Source organism: Passer domesticus, chromosome 19 (assembly GCF_036417665.1).
Source record: "Passer domesticus isolate bPasDom1 chromosome 19, bPasDom1.hap1, whole genome shotgun sequence".
Taxonomy (NCBI): domain Eukaryota; kingdom Metazoa; phylum Chordata; class Aves; order Passeriformes; family Passeridae; genus Passer; species Passer domesticus.
The window spans coordinates 3,482,446-3,506,731 of record NC_087492.1 but is presented as its reverse complement, the minus strand read 5'-3'; the positions used below and the strand labels follow the sequence as shown (position 1 = coordinate 3,506,731).

General features: G+C 44.6%; 1 protein-coding gene and 1 long non-coding RNA gene across 5 annotated transcripts in view; one reads left to right on the top strand and one right to left on the bottom strand.

Annotated features, from left to right (window-relative positions):
• Positions 1-24,286, top strand: part of PIGL (phosphatidylinositol glycan anchor biosynthesis class L) — a 52,329-nt gene that overhangs the window by 8,743 nt on the left and 19,300 nt on the right. For 2 of the 4 annotated variants that reach the window (XM_064395006.1, XM_064395005.1), the window contains exons 3-4: positions 10,254-10,320; positions 24,156-24,246. In XM_064395006.1, coding sequence (XP_064251076.1) covers positions 10,254-10,320; positions 24,156-24,246 — 158 coding nt within the window. Of the gene's footprint in view, positions 1-10,253; positions 10,321-15,824; positions 15,840-16,016; positions 17,282-24,155; positions 24,247-24,286 lie in introns of those variants that run through there. The other 2 variants (XM_064395007.1, XM_064395004.1) reach the window with 2 other exon arrangements.
• Positions 11,078-13,169, bottom strand: LOC135283869 (uncharacterized). Its single transcript, XR_010349459.1, has 2 exons — positions 11,532-13,169; positions 11,078-11,415 (listed from the first exon to the last, which is right to left on the bottom strand). It is a non-coding gene; the product is annotated as an uncharacterized LOC135283869 (long non-coding RNA).

The following is a 24,286-nucleotide window of genomic DNA, read 5'->3' as shown; positions in this document are numbered from 1 at the left end:
TAGCAGAATAAAAACTATGAAATACTGATCTCAAAACATGAAAGATGAGAAGAGGGATCCCAGCCATCTCCTGAAGCTGATGAAAGTTTGATTTGACTGAAAAACCATCAGCATTGCTGAGCTTATGGTAAGAAAAGAAATAAAGCTGTGCATAATGGCTGCATTTCAGGAGTCTGGGGCTGAAGATAGGGACATGCAGGAGAACAGGAAAATCCATTACAAGGGTTTGTTTTTTCTTTTGTTCATGCTTAGTTCATTCAGAGTTGCCTTTTACTATTCTTTCATGAATGATTTTTCAAAGTTCTCCACATACATTAAAGACAGGCATCATCTTCAGAGCAAAGAAAGCTCCAAGGAGCCATCCTGGATTTGCAGATGGTTCTTGTCCCAGCTTTGCTGTCTCCTGGGAACACAGATTTCCTGGCTGGGAGCCATTCTGTCACTAGAACACTTGTGTCCAAGCAGAAGGAAGTGTCTTTGAGTTTGCTGATTTCCTGTTAAAACATTTTGAGTGGACTTTCTTCATGCTTCCAGGAAGCTATAGAAAGATACAGTCTTTAGATTAAAGCTATTTTCAACAGCTATACCCAGGAGTCCCCTTTTAAGCACAGCAAACTACAACAACCTCTTTATTTTGCTGGTTACACATGGAACAATTCAGTCTGTTTTGCCAGCACTGACCCTGAGGAACTAATGGAGAATGACAGGCACTTTCCTTTTGCTTCTGAAGGTTCTCTGCTTTGATAGCCCAGCAACATCTCTGTTAGTCCTTCCTTTGAACCTGCAGCTGTTAATTATAGGCAGACACAGGTCTTTTTTTCAGAGAAATGCTTAACTCTTACCCTTAAAGGGTAACAATTATATCAAATAATCACAGCAATTTAGAAAGAAAGAACAAACAAAAAAAAATCTAGCGTGGATTCTGCTTAAGCTTTTGAATCTGCATTCCTCCAAGCTTACTCAAGGAAAATGTATTCCTATTTCTGCTGGGAATGCTCTTAAAAGCCTTCTCACAATAATGGATCAGGCACTAATGCCTTGATCACAAGAACTGTGTGGTTTCTTTATGGATTCTCATAATCTTGTTTTAATTGTAGCTACAGTAGAAAATGTAAGTACCTGAGTTAAAGTAAATCTGTGAGATCTGAGGCTGTGACATGCTTTGGAAACATCATCCTTTGCCTCTGCAATGGAGTTGCATTTTCTGCAGGTAATTACTGTATTGGAAAGCAGAGGAGGGGATTTGCAGTCTCTCTTGGGCAAACTCCTCCTTGGAATCCAGTCTAAAGAATTTCACTTCCATCAGTTCCAGTGGGGGTTGGCCATTGGCTTCAGCATGCCCAGGAATTGTCACTGAAACAGTCAACAAGAAAAGACAAAGTCCTATTAAAAAAAAAAAATTAGTATGGGGAAAGTTGGAAAGGGAACTGCACAATGGGTGTTGTGTAAAATGTGTTTTCTCTTAATGACCTTCCAGTTCAGATTGGCTCTGTTTACATACAAATCACAAACTGGTTTGTCTCCCTGCCAGCACAGCAAAGCTCAGTCTGGGCTCTGAGTCTCCAGCTGTGTCTTTTGCCTCTGACATCCTCCCAGTAATAAAAGTTGTGTGGCTGGGATTTGGCTGGAATTGCAGATGATGTGTGAGCCAGAACTGAGTTCAGCCTTCTCTTCCTCTGCAAGACAATAGAAGTTAAAGCTTGTTTGTGTCAATAAAAAAAGCATGTACAACTCCTAAGCCCTGAGGGAGCAGATATGATGAATAAGACGCTCTTTTTCCATCATCATGTTTCTAACCCTGACCAATGTTAGCAATAAGTCTGTGGGAACTCAGACTTTTGTCTTCCTCATTTCCAAGGTGGAGCAGAAGTTTTTGTGGAGTTCACCTGAGAAGATGCAGCATCCAGAGAACAGATACAGTTACAACAACCTTTGCAGTGTTCCCTAATCCAGGATTTTTGTTCTTCACTTCAAACTCCCTGGAGGGTACAGTGTATTAAGTGCTGTCTTTATTCTGTATGACTTAACAGCTTCCCTGCAGAGAGTGACAAAGTGGCAGAGACAGGAACCTCTTCTCAGGTGAAGTGGCATTGCTGACATGCTTTGTCGTTGTCATTTTCCTGTTTCCTTCTTTCTTCAAATGCTGTTGTAGGAAACTCTGGAGTCGTTCCAGGTCCTGGGTGCTGTCTGGATGTAGGCAAAGCTCTCTCAGTTCATACAGGAGCAACAAGTGATTAAATTATTCAGTGCAGGGTCTTTCTTACAGCAACTGAAAGCTCTACCTGCAGTCAGCAATTGCACTTGCAAGTTGCATCTTGGTCACCTCGTTGTAAAATACCCATTTGTCAAGCTCTATAGCAGTTGTTAATCTCCACTCTTGTGTTAATAAAACGCTTTTGACGCATGACTGAAAACTCCTCCAGCTGACAGTGTCAGTGTGAGCCAGCAAAGGTGCTCTCAGCAGTCTGGAATCTGAGGCTCCCCAGCTGCTCCTACCTGACTGCAGCGGGTTCTGCTCTGCAGCAGCAGCAGCATCCAGAGCTGCCTTTGGAAGCATCCTACAGCCAAAGAATTCCCATTTGCGTATTCTTGGCTGAGTTTGTTGTGACATGCCCTGTTATTTTTGCATTCTGGGTGCATTCTGAAGCTCCCCCAGGCATCCCTTCAAATGAAACATTGCATCACTGAGGAAGTGAAGCCATTACAAGGGAGCACTTTCGCCAGACACTTGGAGCAGGCACAATCAGCTCTCATCTTCCAGAAAAGGACTTGCAAGTTGACATTGCAAAATTTGGGAAGAACAATGGTCCTTTCTTGAGTGGTTTAATGCAGTTTTTAAAAAAGCTGAGCTGTGCTGTTGTTTTTTGGCCACATCATGAACAAAGGTTTCATATCTGCATAGAAGAAATGTTACAAAGAAAACTGTGGGGGCACAGAGCTTCAAAATGCTTTGGAAGGAAGAGAATAAGTTCTCTGCTGAAGTCTGCTAAGATCTCTGACCTTCTCTGGGTCTTACTTTCATCCTGCAGTAACCTCCCCTTTGTGGAGAGCTGTGGGCATGGAGCAGTTGCTGTTTCCATGCTATTCTCATGGTGTGAGATGCTGCATGAGTGTTGAGGATCATTATTAGAGTTTTCCTTGCTAGTCAAAGGGTTAATTTCGAGATCTGATTTAGGTTTGGCACAGGAGGAGGGGAGACAGAGGATTTTGTTCTGCAGGAAACTAGGTCAGCAGGTTTTTATTATCGTGCTCAACAGCCCAATGTGGTTTGCATTTAGGAATGAACTGGGCTGGCGTCGTGGATGGTCAGGACTCAGCCCCAGCCACTGCTCCATGCATTGCAGCTTTCCCAAGTGGAGTGAAAGGGAAACTCAGCTGAGGAAGCTCAGGCCACTGTCAGTCTCTCAGTTATCTTTTCAGAGCTGTCAGGAGTGCTCAGGAACACAGGATGAGGTCCAAGATGTTTTGGAGAGGAAGAACAATAGCACTGGAATATTTTCAGTCACTGAAGTGCATCACAGAAGTTTCCATTGCTTTCACACCCCATGGACTGCTGATTGTTCTTACAGCCTGTGGCATTGTTTGGTTTTTGTTTGGATCTGGTCAGATTCTGATCTTGGTCCTGCCAGTAAATTTTGAGTAATTCCCTTGCTTTCTGTGAAGATGCTCCTGTGTGTGGCTGAGATCACTGTGTGGTCCTGCAGATAACCCTTAGGTGGGGAGTTTCCCATTGTAGCTTTTGGATCATCATGACTGATGAAAGATTTGCATAATCCAGAATCTTTGTCACATCTCCCAGCATTCTTGGCTGTATCTCCTCTTGTGTATTCTCTTCCCAGGTAACTGAGAATACCTGTCTGTTCTTTACCTCTGCCTGTTGAAGACCAATTTGTGGCAGACATCACCTGTATTGGACAATTCAGGCTGCCTTTCTTTACAGATTATTGTCACTTTACTGAATGATGAGAATCCAAGTAGTTACAACTTTAAAAAATATTCCACATTGTTTTGATTGTAAGGATCAGATGAGGGTGGAGCTTAAAAAGATTTAAGGTGGATCTTAAAAAGACATTACCAAAAAGATTGGTAATGCCTAGGAAAATTTCTGAGTAATAGAATTTAAGACTGAGCATCTATTTCCAGTTTTATGCTCTTGTTGTTTTACAGACTTTCATGTGAGTTAATGGCTTTTCAACATAATAAAACCATCTAATTCTGTCCTGTTCTACTCTTTATTCAGTTCTGGCATCAAGAAACCCAGACATTTTTGCAAACCGAGTTTGGCTTTTAAGGCTGAACAAGGAAAATACAGGCAATGCTGAGAAGAGCAGACAGCAGTAGGTTTGCCAGCAGTTCCTGGAAATAATGGAGTTTCACAACCATTGCCTGCAGATTGGACATTTAAGGAGGAAAAAAATCCTTGTGGCTTGCATGGGTAGAATAATGAGAATGCAAAGTCTGTTGAGGAAGTTTATTATGGTAAAAATTCAGATGCCATTCTTGGGTTTAAACCAAAGAGCAGCATATCAAATGCCTCAGAATGATGACAGCATAGAAATAACACAGGTCAGAAAATTGCATATGGTCTCTCCTGGATTGCATTTCATGCTGTGGTGGGCTTTGCATTTTTATTGTCCAATTTTGAATCTCTATGAAACAGTTTCATCTGTAAGAAATGTGCTCAGAGAATCATCTTTAAAATGTGACCATGTTAAAGGGGGATGAAGAAAGGAGTTGTTTCTGCAATACCCTTGTGCTCTTCCCCTGCTGTGACTGAGAGCCAAGAAAATGCCAGCGTGTGTCAGAATGAGAGGCAGTGACAGGACTTGCAGCAGGCAGACACGTCCACACAATAAACAGCAGAGCTGAGGCAGCATTCTCAAAATTGCCTCCTGCATAATGAAACAGAAGAGTTGTGGCAGAATCTCCACAGCTTCATTCAGAGTTGGCAAATTATTTCATTCAAATTTGCAGCAACTTGGGAAATGTCGTGCTGCTGGAAGACTTGGGCTGTGTTTCCTATTCCTAAATTGAACTAAGTTCAATTGAGCTCTCAGCTCAAGAAATGAGAGATGAAAAGCCTCTCTCTCCCCTGCAGTGGCTCTCCAGAATGTATATTATATCTCTTGAGGCTGTCAGCCATGTGAAGCCTTCAGGATGTGACTCACAGGATAAATAAGTTTGGTCATTCTTGCTGTGAATAGAAAAGGTAAAAACTTGTATTTTTATAAAAGCTTTTTCTTCCCTACGTGAGAAAAACATCCCAAGTCGTTAACATGCTGGAGCTGTCACTGAAAATCCAGTAGCTTCAGGGTTGAACAGAACTGTTAATAGAGCTCAGTGATGCCATGTGTGTGAAACGTGTGCTGCTGAATATTTGTGCTCTTTCAAATGGATGAACTCGAGTTCCCAGCCTGCAAACGAGGGTGGTGATGCAGAGGAGCAGCTCATGTGTGTCAGCAAAGGAGCAGATGCTGCCAGGAGAGTGGGGGATAAACAGATGCCGAGTAATGCTGGTGGAGGGAACGAGCTGTTTGTGCCTGTTGGGGAGCCCTGCTGCACAGAGGCTGCAGCCTGCAGATTTAAGTAGGTTATGATGTTCTCCCCTATGGCTGGGGCTGGAGGCACGGCCAGTTGACTGCAGAGTGTCACTTTGTGGTACAAACATCAAAAAATCATCTTTCAGAAAGCAATGGCTCCAAATGGGTACATTCCTTTTTTGTTTTTAAATGTAACCCTATCTTTACCAATTAAAGTAACTATTCAATGGTTAGAACACGATCTCTGAGCTATGAGCACAGATCTTGTTTATCCCTTTTGTGGGATAAAATATATTTAGCCTTGCTGGATTTGTAGTTACTATTCCTTCTCTGTGTTTTACGTGGCAGTTAACCCTCTCCTCTGATAGCTGTTTACAGCTGGGTGACAAGAATGGTGCTCTTTGTTCTGCAGAAAGCAGGGAGCTGTGCCAGGTATCCTGTACCTGTTTTCCAAACTCAGGTAACTTTCTCCTGTACCAGGAGAGATTGAACAGCAGCATTCTTTAACATGGCTGCTCACTGCCAATCTTTGCAGAGAATGGAATCAGCTGGTTAATTTTATTGACAACTTATTGCAAGCAAAAGGTGCCAGGCTGGATGCTGGTGGCTGGCAAAGGCTCCTCACAGGAACTCTCACACCAGGATGTGTTTGTGCTCTTCACCATTCCTGCAAGCTGATTGCTTGTATCTGCAAGAAGATTACTGCCCACTGTAATACAACTTCTGGCCTCTTTCCTTGGATGCCAACAAGAAGATTAATTAGAACTGGGCTAAAAATGTATTAATATTTAAGGTAGATATATTTTCCCTGTGCTGCCTCATCTCTTATTCCACCCCAATCCATTACACGTTGTGCTCAGGATCCTCGTGCAGCTTCTGCTTAGTGCCCTCTGTACCCTCAGGGAGGTGAGGAAGGACTTTCTGTCTCCATCCTCATTCTCCTTATTCCAGGAGAGTGTGTGAGTTCTGGCAGGAGCAATCAGGAGCCAGCCAGGATGTTGGACACAGGGCACACTCAACACCCCTCCTGCAGTGGCTCACTGTGGGGCCAGCACACAGCTCACAGGTGCTCTCTGCTTCCACAGCAGCTCTAAGACTGAAGTAATTTCCAGCCAGACTTGGCAGTTGGACTTTCCCAGTGATCTGTATAAACCAGAAGTGTCTTGGGAGGTTTCCCAGTTGCACCATCCTGATTTGGTGTTTACAGCTACAGTAACTAACTTCTGACATTTATCCCCAGCTGGTGCTCTGACTGCTGAGCTTGGTGCCTGTTTGCACATGGGGCCTTCTGATAAGGCAGGCATTTGACCTTTCTATTCTTAACCCATTAACATTTAGAAGAGTTGCTCTCCTCACCTCTGGGGCTGTGTTCCTCCCCCCAACCCCCCTGTTCCTGCCAGATAAGATTACTCCTGGGTTATGTATTGATCTAAAAGCAGAGTGCCAAATGCAGCCCACACCAGTTCAAGGGCAAACACTGAACTCACCGAGTCCCCCTGCTCAGCTCACTCGTGGGAAGGAGGTGACCAGAGGCTCTTTTTGCCCTCTCAGCAGGAGCTGGGGAAGGCACAGGGCTCTCAGTTCTTTGCCATTAAACCAGCAGCAGCAGGACCAGCCCAGTTTGCTGAGCTGCACCTTGGTGCTCTTTCCTCTTCTCCCTGTGCCTGTGAGCAGAGGAATGGTTTGGAGGGGTGCTGCCCCAGGATGGTCACACACTCGTGTGCTGGAGGCAGTGAATTCAGGAATCTGAGTGTGCAGATGAGAGCCAGGAGTCCTTTGTTTGAAGCCAGGGAATGCTGCACTGTCACCTCACCTGTGCAGGTTTATTTCCAGTTTTTGAATATCAGACAGGAGCAAGGAGCTGTTATTGCTTCTTCAGGTGTTGTTTGAGATTCTCTTGTGCTACTTCAATATCTTGGTGTAAAATACTTGGAAAAGTGCCACCAGAATGATGAAAGAAGTGGAAAACAGGCCTAATAATGGATGTTTAAAGTGCCTGAGCTGTTTGCTTTATCCATGAGATGACTTGATGGTCATGCAGGAGGACAACACCAGGAAGAGATTTGGTGGGTGGGGCCTGTTGAGCTGTTACACACATTTTGTATGAGAATAATGACCACAGCTGGCTTTAAAAGCCTATGACACTGATAATAACTGCAATCAGTAACAAGAATTACTTAGCTGACAAGCCTGATTTTGCCCTGTAAAACCAAAAGCCACTGGAGCAGCATGGATCAAAATTTATTGCAATTATTAATATTTTATTATGTTAAATTAAATGGTTTGAAATAAAACATTGTGGTTTAATGTGCATTTATGACCATTGTACTAAGAACTAAGGTTCATCTATTCTTAACAGGATAACTTACATGAAATTTAATAGGCAGGCACTGTGCTTTTTCCTGCCACTGTTTAAGAGAAAATAAAACCACAGAGTGGATGGAGTCCTCTCTCTTAGCACTAGACTATTTTAGAGTGAGAGACTCCTTTTGAGTTGTCTTATCAGACACTCAGTAATTCAGAGCTGAGAAGCTCATTCAAAACTGAAGGAGGAAATCCTTTTTCTTCTTGTGGTCTGTGAATAAAAATAGATGTGAAAGTCTGTTCTACTAATTTTTTAGATGCCTCAGCAGCATGTGTGATCCAAAACCAACTGCTTTATCTCCTTAACTACAGTTAATATTATCTTTGTTTACTGCATGTGTTAGTTTTTAGTACTGTGTTTTGATAAGCTTTTCCATTATTTCTAGAAATTCTGATATCATTTACCCAGTTGTTTGGAAACAATTATAAAATACTGTTATGATTTGGAGCTCCAGCCTCCATTCTCAACTCAAAATTGCACAAACCATGACTAAAAGTTAATTTAGTGAGGAGAAATGCATCACTCCATCCCTATTAATACAACAAACTGGAGAAATTCAATTTTATCCTTAGAGAGAGAGTAGTTTTAGAAAGAACTAAATCACTTATTTAGTGAATGGGTTGACACCCACCTGTCCTGGTGGGCAGGAATTTTGCTGGCTTGGCCCTCACCACACCTGGTTTGAATTTTGTGTGGCACTGTCACTGTTGTGGTGTCACCAACCCTCCCTGGCCCTTGGAGCAGCTGAACTGGCAGGGACAGGGCCCAAGGCTGGGAATGCTCCTGCCAATTCTTTGAGTCCTGTTTTGAGTCCTGTTTTACAGCCCTGTTTTCCCTTTTTTAAATTTTTTTCCCATTTCAAATGTTCCATGAAGTAATTTTTTATCAGTAGCTCAGAGCAAAAGAAAATGTCAGACTTTTATGATTAAATATTGGATGTCTGGGCAAGCCTTCAACTGAAAATGGCTTTTTGGCTTATCCAGCATACTGTACTTGCTGAGATGAGAGTGTGTGAGCCTCTAGTAGTGATTAAAACACCAAAAGCATGAACATAGGAAGCAGTAAAGTCTTATGTAGGAGAAGATTCATTGTTTTTGTGACTTTGTTTAAAGAAAGCCCAGATGTGGGAGCAGATACCTAATGGTTCAATCATTTTCTAAGCCACAGATGACCAGAAAATTAATTAAAAAGAATATGAAGAGGTATTAGAAAAATAAACCTGCAGAATTTAATGTTTAAACACTGTTGTCCAGACTCATTTGGTCTTAAGGTGATCTGCATGAACAGTAATTGTGATTTATCTGGGGATGTTTAACCCTCAGGATGTACATTCAGGAGATTGTTCAGTGGGTTCAGGGACTGGATTGCTCCAGCTTGCTTCTGCTGCAGAGTTTGTGGCAGGAAACAGAATTTCTGCCTTTGACTGCAGCTCTGCCAGGATTTTCCTGAGGGTATGGGATGGGTGAGGGTGGGATGGGTAAAGGTGTGAGGAGGATGAAGATGTGAGATGGATGAAGGTGTGGGGAGGGTGAAGGGGTGGGATGGATGAAGGTGTGGGATGGATGAGGGTGTGGAGAGGATGAAGGTGTGGGATGGATGAGGGTGTGGGATGGATGAAGGTGTGGAATGGATGAAGGTGTGGGATGGATGAAGGTGTGGGATGGATGAAGGTGTGGGATGGATGAAGGTGTGGGATGGATGAGGATGGGGTGGATGAAGGTGTGGGATGGATGAAGGTGTGGGATGGATGAAGGTGTGGGATGGATGAGGATGGGGTGGATGAAGGTGTGGGATGGATGAGGATGGGGTGGATGAAGGTGTGGGATGGATGAAGGTGTGGGATGGATGAAGGGGTGGGATGGATGAGGATGGGGTGGATGAAGGTGTGGGATGGATGAAGGTGTGGAATGGATGAAGGGGTGGGGAGGGTGAGGATGGGGTGGATGAAGGTGTGGGATGGATGAGGATGGGATGGATGAAGGGGTGGGATGGATGAAGGTGTGGGATGGATGAAGGTGTGGGATGGATGAAGGTATGGGATGGATGAGGGTGGGATGGATGAAGGGGTGGGATGGATGAGGATGGGGTGGATGAAGGTGTGGGATGGATGAAGGTGTGGGATGGATGAAGGTGTGGGATGGATGAAGGTGTGGGGAGGGTGAGGATGGGGTGGATGAGGGTGGGAGCTGCTCAGTGCCGATGCAGCAAGACTGCTTTTCTCACAAGAGCTAATTAAGCCATTAGAGTACAGATCTCTGCACCTCCATTCTTTGAGCTTTATACACATTCTGCGTGGTCTTGTGTGTCTGAGACATGCTCATAAAATGTTCATGTTTATGTTATGTTAGCAACAGGTGAGCAGAGAAGTGAAATACCTCAGAATACTCGGACTTGCAGAGCAGCACCAGGGTCAAGGTACTTCCTACCAGCTCAACAGAATCTCCTTTAGTAAAACCTAATAAACTTCCCTGCCTTCCTGGCCCCTTTCCAGTCCTTGTCCTTAGCCCTAATCCATGTCAGAAGTTGTGTTTCCATTTTGACTCGGGGATTGCCCAGCAGGACATTTGTCTCAGCACACAGGGACAGCTGTGTTGACAGTCTCAGTGGCCTCGGGGTATTACAGGCTCTCTGTAATCAGATGAGACCTGTACATGCTTCAGTGCCTTGCAGTGAACTGAAACAACCTTGGTCTGCTTGGATGATGGAGGAAGTGACCACGTTTAGCGGTCTGGCTGTTGTTTTATGAGGATACAGAAACTGCAAAACCAAGTGAAGGTGCAGGAGTCAGTGAACTGCAGCAGTTCATCAAGCAACATTAAAAAAAGGATGGTTTGATGCTGGAGAAATACATACAAGAAATGCAGAGGATTCAAAGTTAACTTGTGAAATTATATTGAGTAATTTTTATATAATGTATGTCCCCTAGATCCCTATCTAGTGTTAACCATTGTACATAGCTATTTTTCATAATGTTTCTTTTTCTTCCCTTGTACTGTGTGGCAGAGATAAATATGCAGCTCTTTCTATTTCAGAAATCCTAGGAGTTACTGGTAACAACAGTAGGTAAAAGTTAGACAGAAATGGCATTTTTCAACTGCTGGCACACCATTTAACATGCACTTTGCATAGCAATAACAATGACCAAATAAATCCCTGTTGAACACTGGCCAAGGAAATCCATCAGCATGTTTTATTCATGTGGTGTGACAGTGCAGTTAAGTCTGCATTGATTCTGTTTATTTCAATTTAGAGAACATCTCCACTGAGCATTCCATGTAGTTATTATACAGACAAGGAGCAACATCTAGAGCTGACAGCCAAGCATATAAATACAAATCTTTTGCAAAACACTCTGTCATGCTGCTTCTGCAAGGAGAGCAGGTCAGACTTAAACAGAAGCACGTTCTGCTGTCGAGATTTGTGCTGAAATTGCCTTTCCTCCAGCTCTGTTATGATTCTATCAGGACACCAATTGTTTTAGTCTCCCAGATGATCTCCACAGCTGCATTACTGCACAGAGAGAAAAAACAGGGTTTAAACACACTGAGTAGGTAAAACATGCACTTTACATTGTAACTAACAGTAAAATCCTCTATATTGACACAGTGTAAATAGGAGTTTATAACTTGCTGCTCCCTGAGACTGCAGTGTGGGTGTGAATTGATACAGATCCGTGTACAGAGTGCACTAAGTGCTGCAGGTGCCTTGGTTGTCCCAGGGAGGTGCTCAATCAGAATTGTTTGAAGGCTAAGGCAGGCCAAAGGTTGTGAACGTGAGGCACGAGCTTGAGGAAGTCCATTCAGGGAGGGAACCTACAGTAATTAGCTCTCCACTTGTTGCAGTTGTTTCCTTCTTAGGATGATTAAGTCACACTGATCTGGTCAACCCAGGTCAACCACAGCGTTACCAAGACAACAAAGTCAACTGGTCACTGCCCTTGAGGCTTGCACAGCCCTGAAGTGGCTCACAGAACCCTGCTCCAGCTTTGCCCTGATGCTGGAAAGGTGATGTGGTGGACACAACCTCAGCTCCTTGTACAAACAAACTCTTCATGTAGCTGGAGTGTTCAGGCTCCTCAGCAATGGTGAGATACTCAAAACTCCTTCCATAGCAGTGTCCCATTGAAACATCCCTCTGTAACAGTCCCAGTTCCTGCCTGCCAAGAATTTGCTTAACATCTACTGTTAGACTGGAAGGGGTGGGGGAAGGAGAGACCTTGCTGTCATTAAGAAGGAAAAAGAAAAAAAAGTCTAATCAAATAAATCCCTGTAGTTCATTTCCTCTTACGAGCTCTGTGCTCTGTAATTATATTACCAAAGAAGTCTTTCTTCTCTGAGTTCACGTGAAGCCTTAATGGTTTTATTCCCCTTGGCCCTAGTTCAATCAGTATACATAAAATGACAAAGTTTTTCAGTTCCAGTATAAAATTGAATTAGAAGGTGGTGGGTGTGGTACTTCAGATTAGAGCACACTATTAAAAAGAATCAATTCCTTAAAGGACACTTGCTAGGTTGGGAGTACGTTTAACATAACCCAACTACCAAAAAGAAATTTTGTTTGAGAGAGCCCAGCCCCACCAACAAAGAGTGCCAGCAATGCAGAATGCCCAACACCCACCAACTGTGAATAAAATAAGATGTTCTGTTACCAGGTAAGTGATGCTGACAAATGTTTGAACACTGTGAGGTATTTTCATATAATGAATAAAAGAGTTTAAAAGATATTCAGTATCTCAAAGAATTCAATGAATTTTACTTGTTTCTCATGGAGCTTTACTGTGGCTGTTGGTGGAGATACTGAAGCCAATTTTGAAGACTTTAGGTAATTTGTTCTGAAGGAAATGCTGTTCAGGCAATGCAACACCAGCTTTTAAAAAGGAGAAAACAGAACTTGATGAAGCAAATAGGAAGTGAATGTTTTCATTTGTTGCACATCCACCTTTTTCCTAATGTGTACTAGATTAGCAAATGTGAGTGGTGTTTTATAATTTCAGTTTTATTGCATCAGAAGAAGGGAAATGAACTCTTTGATGGACACCATTGAGCATCTTTTGCCTCTTGTAGCTTCTTAAATCCATTTTACTTAAAATGAAAAAGTATTTTTACTGCAGCACAGGGAACTGAAATGCCTTTTTAGCAACTGAAATGGGATTTGGGGTGAATATTTTGTTACCCGATCCTCCTGTGCCAAGTGAAACATTAAGTAAAAACATTTTGGTTACAGTTCCATGCCAAGTCATGCCCCCTCTTCTAACCAGTCACATATTAACTCAGTCTCATTGTACCTGCAGACTCCTTGTACAGTAATTTCAGGGTTTCTCATTTCAGTGTTGCAGTCTGTTTCTCTGCAATTGCCATTTGCACTGAAATAATTCATTGCACATCCTCCCCTCCATGCACATACATTCTCCATTCTTTGTATGTGACTGTAAGCATAACAAATCTTGTCTGAGTTCCATGCCATTTTCTCATCTTTAATTGTTAATAATTAACCAAATTTTGTTAAATGCAGAAGTGCTCAGTCTCTTTTAGGATGAAGGGTGGATGTTTTCCTATCAATCAGTTTTCAAATCTGAGCACTGAAAAGTCTGACAAACAATGCTTGAAAGAAGCAAATTTTGTTCCTGTTTTGGGGTACAAAATGGCAGGTGATAAAAGGGGGCAATTCAGAATTGAAGTTGGCTGAATTCTTCATTAAGTCCATTCTACTTCTTGTCATTACATTGCATCAGCAAGATTTAAACCCTTCATTTTGGACAAGGGTCACATCTGTAATAAATTATGGTCTCCATTATTTAAACAGTAGCATTGTTATAAATATTTTCTTCCTGTATTTCTGTCTCATAAGCCAAATACTCAGCATTTCTCTTCTTGTAAGTAGCCACACGATGGGCTGCCAAGGCTGGTTTATCATTTGCCTTGGGAAAGGCACTGTATAATATTGCAGGATAAAAACATTTGCAGGCAGAGGTTTGACCCGTGGGGGAGAGAGGTGAGGGCTTTGCAGGATTGGTGCCAAGAGGCTGAGGCTTGGAGGAGAACTCCCACAGCTGCTGTCACCAGTGAGGGTCAGAGAACTGCAGCAGCCTGTTCCTGCAGAAATGAGAGTGGTTTAAACTGAAATTTGGGAGTGTTAAGATTTTTAGCCGGACCTAAATTTCCTTTCTATTTTTTCTAATGCAACTTTTACGTTTTGATGTAGGGGTAACTGGATGAACATGTGAAAGAAAGGCAGTTTTGGTGTCAAGGCACTGCTTTTCAGAGCTGTATCTGCAGGGTCCATTCTTGTGACAAGGAACTTGTCATCACAGCAAAGAAGAGAAATCCCCACAACCTCTTACTTAGAGTAGCAAGGTTTCACTGGAGAATACAATATTTTAGGGCAAGACATGAGTTTTTTCCTAAGAGCAGCCAAGAGTATTGACACAAGGAGTCTTCCAGGGCTGTGTCATACAGAGCACAATTTGGTGATGCAAAGGTCACACTTTGGCCCCTGGCAAGTTTTGGGGGTACCTTTAAGCAGCTCCTTTGATGTTAGTGGTCATGGTGGATCGTTTGCAACTGTAAATGTGTTTTCTGCTCAGTCCAAGTGCCCAGGAATACAGGAGGCTCTGCAGAGCACGGGTAAGAGGCCTGCTGAAGATTGGGTTGTTGTTTGCCCCAGGCAGTGAAACATATTCCTGGAGTGTGCGTGGGTGCTCAGGGCTCCTTCCAGGCTCTGCCCTGACTCAGCTCTGCTGCCTCGGGCTCTCAGGGAGAGTTACCTGAGCTCTTAATTCTCTCATTAGAAAATGTGGAGGTTATTATTCGCTCACTTCCCCATACCAGCCTCACAGGGGTGTGAGTTAATGAACATCTGGTAACGTGTGGAAATAAATGCTGCGGGAGTGCCAGAGCAGTAGCAGGGCTCACACAGCGGGTTGGGAATCTGCAGCTTTTTCCTTTGGCATTGTGCTGTAAGACTAAATCACCATTTTAGCAAGGCACCTGTGGAGCACAGCATCCCTATCTCCAAATCCCCTCTGTGCCCTGGTGAATGCTCCTGAGCCCAGGACAGTTCTGTGCCACTCTGGGAGCTCTGTGCAACCTCGTGTAACCCAGGTACGTGCAGCTCATGGCACACGGCTCTTGACGAGTGTTGTGTGCCCAGCTCCAGTTCATTATCCTCACTCATCTGCCAGTCATTAAGGAAAGAAAAAATATACTGTTGTCTGCAAAAATCGGATTTGTTACCCGGTGTGCAGCCAGCCAATAATGGCACACTCGAGACAGACATTGATTATTTATTTCAGAGCTGCCAAGCCTGGCTGTGCCAGGTGGAACTCCACAAATCAACCAGCAGAACTTTTTACTATTTATACATTTTAGCAAGCAAAGGGATTTTTACATATTCCACACTTTGCAAGAATGCAAGAAAGCTTCCTGATCTCTCTGTCCCTCGCTGGATGCTCAGTGCCTGGACGTCGGGAGCACCAAGCCCCGAGCCCTTCCCTTCTGCGGGGCGCTGCGGGCGCGCCCCGCAACTCCCCGGAGCGAACGTCCGCCAGCCTTTGGCAGTGCCGGCCGGTCCTAGAAATGCGGCTGGCTGCTGCCGCGGCTGCCGGAGCCTCCCTCGCCCGGGCCGTCATGTGAGCAGTGTAAACAGCCCGGCCGGGCGAGTGGGCGGCCCGGCGCTCGCCAGTGGGGCAGAGTTCAGTGCCTGCGGCGGGGTTACTGCCGAGCGCCCGGCGTTGCCATAGCGAGCATTGCATAACGCTGGCAGCGGCCCCGGCCACAAAGGGCCCCGCGTTCCTTCTGCTCCGTTTGTTCATTGTTGCCGAGGCCCGCTTTGCTGTCGCAAATGGAGTTGCAGGCATAGCTGCTGGGGGAGGGAGAGGAGCTTGTGATGGAGCTCCTTTACTGGGGCGCTCGCAGGAGCAGAAGCTTTGCATGCCGGTAAAGGCTGTGGGAGTCACAGAGGTGTTCAACTTCCTGCTGCATTGTCTTCTAAAAGGAAGTGATTTGGTGTAGAACTGAAATTTGCACCCAGCTAGAGAGCCCGGGGCGTCAGAACATCGGCATTATGGGGTACAGCGTGACTGCGAGAATTAATGCTCCCATATCATTGCATAGGTCAGATGGATTGCAGGAGATGGGAGTTTGAGGGAGGCTGAGAAGTCAGGAAACTTTTTTGGATAGAATTGGTAGAGGGAAGCTGGAACATTGCAACATGGGAAGCTGCGTTTGGAATCAGGCCATCATCCTCTGGAGAGCTCTGCTGAAGTTGCATCTGCATTTACATAAGTTTTGGCATGAGAAATCAATGTCCATGAAGCGACTATTCTGTGCTTTCCCTTTCTAGATGATTAATTAAAGTGGCGGAGGGATTGATTTGACTACGAGCTGTCTCCTGAGGTTTCTGACTGTAGTGTTTTTGTTATGTGGGATAGACCAAGGTCTATCTCTTTGGCTGGAGTGATTATGTTTTTGGCTCTCCTGCTTTTTGAGGGTCTGGCCATTGGGTCAGTGGCAAAGTCCTGTTTGACTTCCATGGGCCAGAATCAGAACTGCAGTTTTGCCTACACAGTGTGGTGTATTTATCATTCCAAGAGCAAACAGATTTAATATTAAAGTTGTGCTGAAGGGTCACCAGGTTTATTTGGCAGATGAAGGTTGTGGTATTTCAGTCATTTGCCTCTGAAAGATTTTGCTGGCTGCTGTGAGAGACTTTTTGTTCCTTCCCCTTGGGTTTGTACCTTTTCCACTGTGGGGTCCTGGGCATGTTAGGATGCCTGTGTGACCTTTTGTGTGGCAGGACTGCAGAGCAAACCTAGCTGAGAACAACAGGGTGTTGCCTCTACCTGTGCTCTTACAGCTCTTCTGCCAGGACAGTGAGACCTCCTGCCCCAGTCTGGAACTGCAATCTGTCCTTGAGCCAGTGGTGCAGGACTCGTGTGAGCTGGGCATGGCTTCTTGGTGAATGGCTTAACAACCCTGTCCCAAGCTCTGCCCCACTGAGCTGTTCCTTTCTTCAAGCATTTTACAAAACAAAATAAACTAAGGGAGGAGTGAAGTCCTGTGGTCTGCTCCTCAGAGACTCCTGGTTTTGCTGGTGATTTGTATTTCAGTTTAAAAACATCAGTGGTGATTGTGGGATTGCTGGGCTTTTTGTTCTCAGTCAGGGCAACTTAGACTGTCAGGGCCCAGATGAATTCCGAGGCACTGTGGCAAAGCCAACAATAACAATGAGGAATGATCTGGGAGCTATTCTGGACCTGCCTGATCACTTCATCTGGGCCTGGTGATGCTCATTCCTCCCAGTGCTGGTGGTGCTTTGGGCTGTGTCCTTCCCCTGGTACTGTCCAAAATACCAGAGTGACCAGAGGCATCCCAGAGGGGTACGTAATGGAGGCAGGGATTTAGTAGAGACCAGTCCACCTTTTTTTGGGATCAGGTCAGTCTATCCCTCCCTGGGAGCTGACACAGACAAGAGGAGATGGCTCTGAGAGTGTGGTGTGAAATTCCCAGAGCCCAGCAGCTGCTGTAGTCCTTGTCTGCTGCTCAGGCTCTCCACTGAGCATTTCCATCCACTTGCTGGCCTTAGGGAGGAGCTGAACTGAAATGCTGCTGCCTTGTCCAGGAGCTGTCCCTCCTGGAAATGGTGTCCCTCAGCTGCAGTGACACCTCCGTGACAAAGCAAGGTGCCCAGTAGTGACACACCCAGCCCCTGTCACGTGCTTTGGCAAACGGGGTCTCCATTGTTGGGATGACATTTGGCCCAGCTCTCTTATCTGCTCTGGAGAGCCTGGGGAATTTTGAACTTTAAGTATGACTGTGTTTTCTGCTAAAAAGGACAGGTTCCCAGGAGCATTCCTGGTATTTGCAGTAGAAATCAAAGCAGTGTGTGATGACTTGATTTGAGAGCCCATTCACTGTTTGGCACCAGCCTCTAAGGAAGTCCTGACTGCTTGAAATGTTATCCTTGTTGCAGAGCTCCTCGGCTCCAATTGGACAGAACTGTTCACCATACTCTCAATTTTGGAGTTTTATGCAGTATTTTGTATATTTTGGGCTAGATCTTCAAGTCAAGACCAAGATATTGAACTTGATTCAATATTCCATGGGAAGACAGTACAAGGAGTAAAGGGTTCCCAGTACCCAGGATTACTGAGACACATCTTAGATTTCATCTAGAAATCAGAGAACAGACCGAACACTTTCTTTAGAAGGATCCCAAACTTCTTTACATACAAACATATAATTATTTCCATTTCACTGGTGTGAAGAGCAGAAGATAAAAATACTGTGACTAAATATCAATTCAGAAATAATTGAGTTGAATTTTGTTTCCTGTCTTACACAGCAGGGCCTGATGCCCTCTCCAAACTATTTTTTAAGTTACTTTTTAAAATTAGCTTTAGCCATCATAGCTTCTATGTATTTTTGGTCTTGAAAGGAACCATCAATTGTTTTTGTTTGAAGACATTGAATATGAACTTGTTCCTGCAGAGCTTTGTGCTGTAATTTATCAACAAGGCGCTGAGGCACAGACGTCAAATGAATACCAGATTTCAAATTATGATAAGCAATTGTGTCATCCCTGTGAATAGACATCAGTCTCTGCTGAGAAATCATCAATAATTCATTAAAAAAATAAATTAGTACAGAGCCATTTGGATAGGTCTTTGCAAACAACCAGTCCTGTGTTCTGTCATAATTCCTGTGAATTTAAACCCAAAGGATGCTTATTTTTTTAAAGAGAAACACATGATCATGCCCAGCTCAAAAAAATGTGTTCCCTCAGGACCTAATTACCCTTTGTCTCTGGGAGGGATGGAGGAAGCTGAGTGTCACCTGTCAGAGGTGTGCTGGGTTTGTCCAAGGGAACATGCAGAGCTCTCCCAGAGTATTTTATGTTAATTTTCCAGTCATTACATCTTCCCCACTTCCTTTACCCTCTACCTACACCAAACCCTGAGATTATTATTTCCGATCTTAAAATACAACTCTCAGAATAATCAGTACTTCTTTACTATAAGGAGAGGGAGGATGCTGCTGGTTTAAAAATTTCTTGAGCTTCCCTGTCGTAGGTGGCTTTTCATTTGACAGTTGGCATCCTGCTCGAGTCCATTTCTCTCCCAAATTGGAGGTTGTTACATTCCAATAAGCACACAGCATCTGTTCTCTGTAGAACATGATGTTGCAAGATGCTGATCATTTATCTAAGTGGGCTGTTTTCAATTGAATCAGAGATGTACATGCAGCCTAACAGCAATAATTCCCTCCTGTCTGTAATTGTCCATTATAGGAAGAGGAATTTATAAATAGTTATAAAAGTCAGAATTTATAAATAGTTAGAAAAGTCAGGATTTAGAGGCTGTGCTTCAAGACCTAGGGCTAGCTGGTCTTAGCTTATCTTAACATAATCTCAAAAATAAAATTCTCTGCTCTACTTTGGAAAGCATGAAATAATTTCTGTTTACACATTTTTTCAACTACTTTGAAGCTGTGATATAAAGGTCACTGATTGCCTCTAGTCATCACATGGCTTTTTCACTAATTGTGCACTCACCTCATTTTGTTCTGTGGGATCTTTTGCTTCTTGATGCAGTTTCATTGCCCAGATGTTCATTTCATACAGTTATAACTTTATACAAAGGGCATCCTCTGTTCCAACACACACGTTGTGGTGGTTGCTCCCAGCTGGGAGCCTCGTGCACAGCAGCTCACCTGCTTCCACCATCACCCACTGACCTTTGGGCTGATTTAATGTAAAATGGGGATAAGGAGGAGAAGTTAAGCCAAAAAGTTTCCTGGTCTCTAGCCTTGGACTGATTAAGGTTGTGCAGGATAAAAAAGGCAATAAGAAATGGGAAAGCTCTTTCATCCTGACCCTTTGGTGTGTAGTGGATGGAAAATCACATGGGCACCTTGAAAGTTTGGCACTGGTGTCCTGGAATGTGTAAATGCAGACCTTAACATCTGCAAGAAGTCAGTCCATTGCCTGCTCCCTGTAAAAGCCACCCACAAAGGTTTCATGTCAGGGCAGAGAGGTCCCTGCTGGTCCCCATGGGGTGACTCTGGGGTAACCAGAGGTCCCCAGGGCCTGGGCATTTCCCAGCTCACAGAGGGTCAGGTCTCAAGGTTATCCCACAGCCCATTTGCTGTTTGTGGAGCCACGTGGCCATCACACAGACCAGCTGTTGGGTTTAACTTAACCTTTAGAGCAGTCATGAGAGCTTAGTTCATGAGCAGAATAAATTACACGGAAGGCTTCAGGAGAGGATTGTCCATGTGAACGCCCTGGCTGCTGCTCAAAGCTCTGTGGAAGGTGAGCAGTGGAAAATTGGACAGGGATTGAGCAGTCTGTCATGTAAGGAGGGTATAACTTGGCAATATATATCTGTGAAGGCTTTGAAATCTCTACCTTGGCCAAAAGTGACCTCCCAAATGACAGGAATCTGGTCATCTTGAGCACAAATGTTCCTAGAAAGATGAGCCTACAAAACTGTGCTGGCTGCTGGCAGGGCCAGCAGGGCTGGCAAAGTGCAGAGTGTTCCAGGCTGAGGTGGGAGAGCAGCTCCAGCCCAGGGCAGGCAGAGGAGAGCCCTGGAGAGCAGCTGGCACCAGGCAGAAATGGTTGCTGATGATTTTGGACATCTCTCCTTCTCAGCTGTGAGGCTGCTGGGCCAAACCTGCACAAGGTGGGACGGTGCCTTGTGCTGATGTGATCTGCTCTGGGCACTTGGAGATCCCCACAGGGGAGCTCCAGGATATCCAGGACATCCACTGCATCCTTCCTGGGCAAACCTTGGGCAGGGCAGCTGCAGATGCCAGTGTCTGCTCAGCTTGGAGGGAGGAAAGCAAAGGGTGAGGTGGAGAAAGCCAGGGGTGCTGTCTGGTTCTTGCTGCCAGTGGATGGATACACAGGAAGGTGCAGGATTTTGTTTTCTGAACTGGATGTTTCCTGTGACGGCTGAAATCAGTGAGCAGAGACAGACCCTTCTCCACACTGCAGCATAATTCTCCTTTTCCCTCTCTGGAGGCTGCAGATCCCCTGGCACAGCTGTGAATTCCCTGTACAGTGCACAGCATGAGTTTCACTGAAAATTCCTGGGAAAACAACTCTTCTGGAGCCTTATTCCATTAAAAATATTTTTTTTCCTCCTATTCATCTCCCCATTTTCCCCAGCATCCAAGCAGCTACCTGCATTCATTATCAGACACGTGAAATCCCATAAGCATCCCTTCCAGACCATAAAAGTTTGATGGAAATATGGCCAAGTGCCCAAAGCCCTGTGCCCTTCCCACAGCCCCCTCCAGCAGCATGACCTCTGGTGCAGGATTTCTGTCTTGGTGTGAGCAGTGACTGACAGCAGCAACGAGGAGCTCTCTGGGGCAGAGGACAGCCAGGGGAGCGCTGTCTCCTGGGAGGAGCTCCAGTCTGCTCCAGGGAATGTGCTAATTTTCACTCCTTTATAGTCCTTTATCTCAGCCCTTCGACCTTGAGCTCAGAGGCATTATCAGCCTTAGCCAGAAAGGCAGCGTGCAGTTAACCACTGAAATGCTGAATGTTTCTCATACAAGGTCCTGAAGGTAAAAGCAATGAATGCAGCTTAATTTAATAGTGCAGCACCTCGGGGGACTGTTCAGGTTTGGGCAGAACCTATTTATGATATTAGGAAAAATACTGTTCTCATGTATGATTTTGTGAGCAGTTTTTGAAGTTTGATGTCCCTTCAGGGTTCCCTGGGCATGTGGAGGCCTCGTGGAAGCCTGTCCTGTGTGCATGGCAGTGTAGGAACTCGGCTCTCTTCATCACCTTTCCATCCTTACTGTACCCAGTTACTGATATCCAGAGCACAGGCAGAAAATGACTGCTCTCATGTTGTCTGTGGGTCCCTTACTATCATGGGAACACGTTTCCAACTTCATAATTATACAAACTCTTACCATAAAAGAAAAGTCAGCTCCTGGAGCAGTCTAGATGAATGTATTTATTGCCAGTCCTGCTGACTTCCCCGGGTGCCTCTGGGTTTGTCACTTGGCTGTGTGTGAGTTCTTGTGTTTGCAGAATGAGCTGGGAATGCTTCCATGGGCCATGGTGGCTGTTAATGAGCAGGAATGTGCTTCTGTGCATGTGTCTCTTGTTTGGCAAGATCAGCTTCTCTTCTGTACCTGACAAATAGGATGCAAGAAGAATATTTCCTTTTCCTTGCTGGCAGTAAGTGGTCTCTCTATGACCAGCAGTAACTGGGTAAAAGCAGAATTTTGGGTAGAATATTCCTGCTCAATCAGTTCAGTGTTGATGGAGTTAATTTGCTCATGCCTTCAGATTGTTTTGTTTCCAGGGATTCTAAACCGTTGCCTCCAGCTGTTCATTTCCATTGACGAGGATGATCTTTATCTGTCTAAACTAGTTAAAACCTGCTCCACTACCCAGCAGCCTTTTTGGAAACTGCCCAATAAAGCTGAGTGCGGTGGCTATGACACCAAAGCCTCCTGGACATCATAAATTCCAAGCCCTACTTTTTTTTCCTGACCTCTCACTGTTGGAGCACCCTTCCTGTTTTAATGGGACTCTTCATTTCCTCCATTTAAGCCCTGCCCAAAAAGGGGAATGATATTTGAACTGCAAGTGATCAGTGGAAGAATCCCTGTTAGAGAATTTGCTGCTTTAATATTATCAGGTTAAGGCTTGACAGACCTCAAAGGTTGCATTCAAACAACTGAAGCACTGTCACACTTGGACTCAGTGTGGCTGTTTCTTGAGATGTTTTAGGTGAATCATATTTATAAATGTGCTCAGTTTAAGGCTTGTTGTGACATGCTGGTCATACCTTCAGGGTCACCTGGGCTGCTTCCTCCTCAAACAGGAGTGAAAGTTTGTGTGAAAGATGCAGAGGCAGCCACCAGATGCACCAGGGCATCCTTCCAGGGCTGAAATTCAGGTGTCTGGTGTCCATCAGGCAGAGATGCTGTCTGTACCAGAGGGAATTGCCAACAACACAAAGCTTTTCTGTTGCTGTGGTGCTGCTAGAGGGACCAGAGCTGGAATGTGCAGCCTGGTGTAGGAACTCCTTCCCTCGTGCTGGGGTTTCTAACTCACATTATTTGCGCTTGAGCTGAACAAGAGCATATAACACAACAAAAAATCTAATGGTCAGTTTGGACATAAATCTCTTCAATTACTGTTAACAGCAGTTGGAAAATCTGTGGCCAGAAGATCTCTCCTGAAGACCCAGGCTGAGCTTTATTTTGGGATGTGCCAAGGAGACATTTCCCTGTAGTTTTGTTGCAGATGTTGCTGTGCCTGCAGGCAGGGAGGGAGCAAGGCCTGAGCAGGGCTGGGATGAGGCTCCTGCTCTCTGCTGCAAACAGCTGGAGAGGTTCAGCTGCAGCCCCCGGCTCTGTGGGAGAATGCTGTGTAGTCATTTTGCTGCTGAGCCACCTCACAGTGATTATCAGACTTCCAGAGCAGGGAAAAGGTCTGAGAAAAAGACCAGTTTAACATGTCATTATTGGGTTTTAGCAGCTGTGTGTTATCCTATTGTTACTAATAACCTTTGCAACTTTGTGAGCAATGTTTTCTTGGCATCATTCAAACATAATGACTGGGGGGTCACATTCAGCTCTCAGTTGTGTAAATATGGAATGTTCTCTTGGCTGTCTGGTGCTATTTGGCTCATGGTCCCTGCCCCTAGAGTCCTGCAATCCAAAATACCCAGGCAGGGAGTTCAGTCACAGTATGCTCTGCATACCAGCTGGGTATGCAAAGCACAAAATAAACACATGAACAGCTACTATCAAATCCAACCATATAATTACAACTCTGCTGTCCTCTGGTTGTGGTTAGTGGATTATTCCTGAGTAAATGACAGCAGGAGTTTGCTTGGTACCTTCCCAATGTAATTCACCAGTAGATTATGAGTCTGTCAGAAAAATGTGTTTTTAAAGGGGTTTTCAATTTGATTGGGATAAATCAAGAAAGAGAATTTACAAAATAGATGTTGCTTGAAGTAAAGCAGTTACAAAGTCTGCCTTGATGGTAAGAGAAAAGGGAGACCTTGACAAATCCATGAGGAGGGTGTTGGAACTGCTCTTTGTCTTTCAACTCTCCAGTATCCAGGCTTGTAAGACTCTTAAGCTGGTTTTATATGATAAATAAATTTATCTTGATTTCATTCTGTGATTAAGATGATCTCTCTGTTCCAGAGTGGTCTGTACAAAGTTCTCAGCAGTGAAGTGACTGATTGCCCTTCTCATTTCCAGGGATCTTCCAGATGATCCTGCTGTGGAGTGGGACACACAGCTCCTGGCCACCCTTGTCCTGGAGCACATAGAAGCCAAGAACATCAACCTGGTAATGTGACACTTTCTGCAGCACAGGCAATTGCCACGTT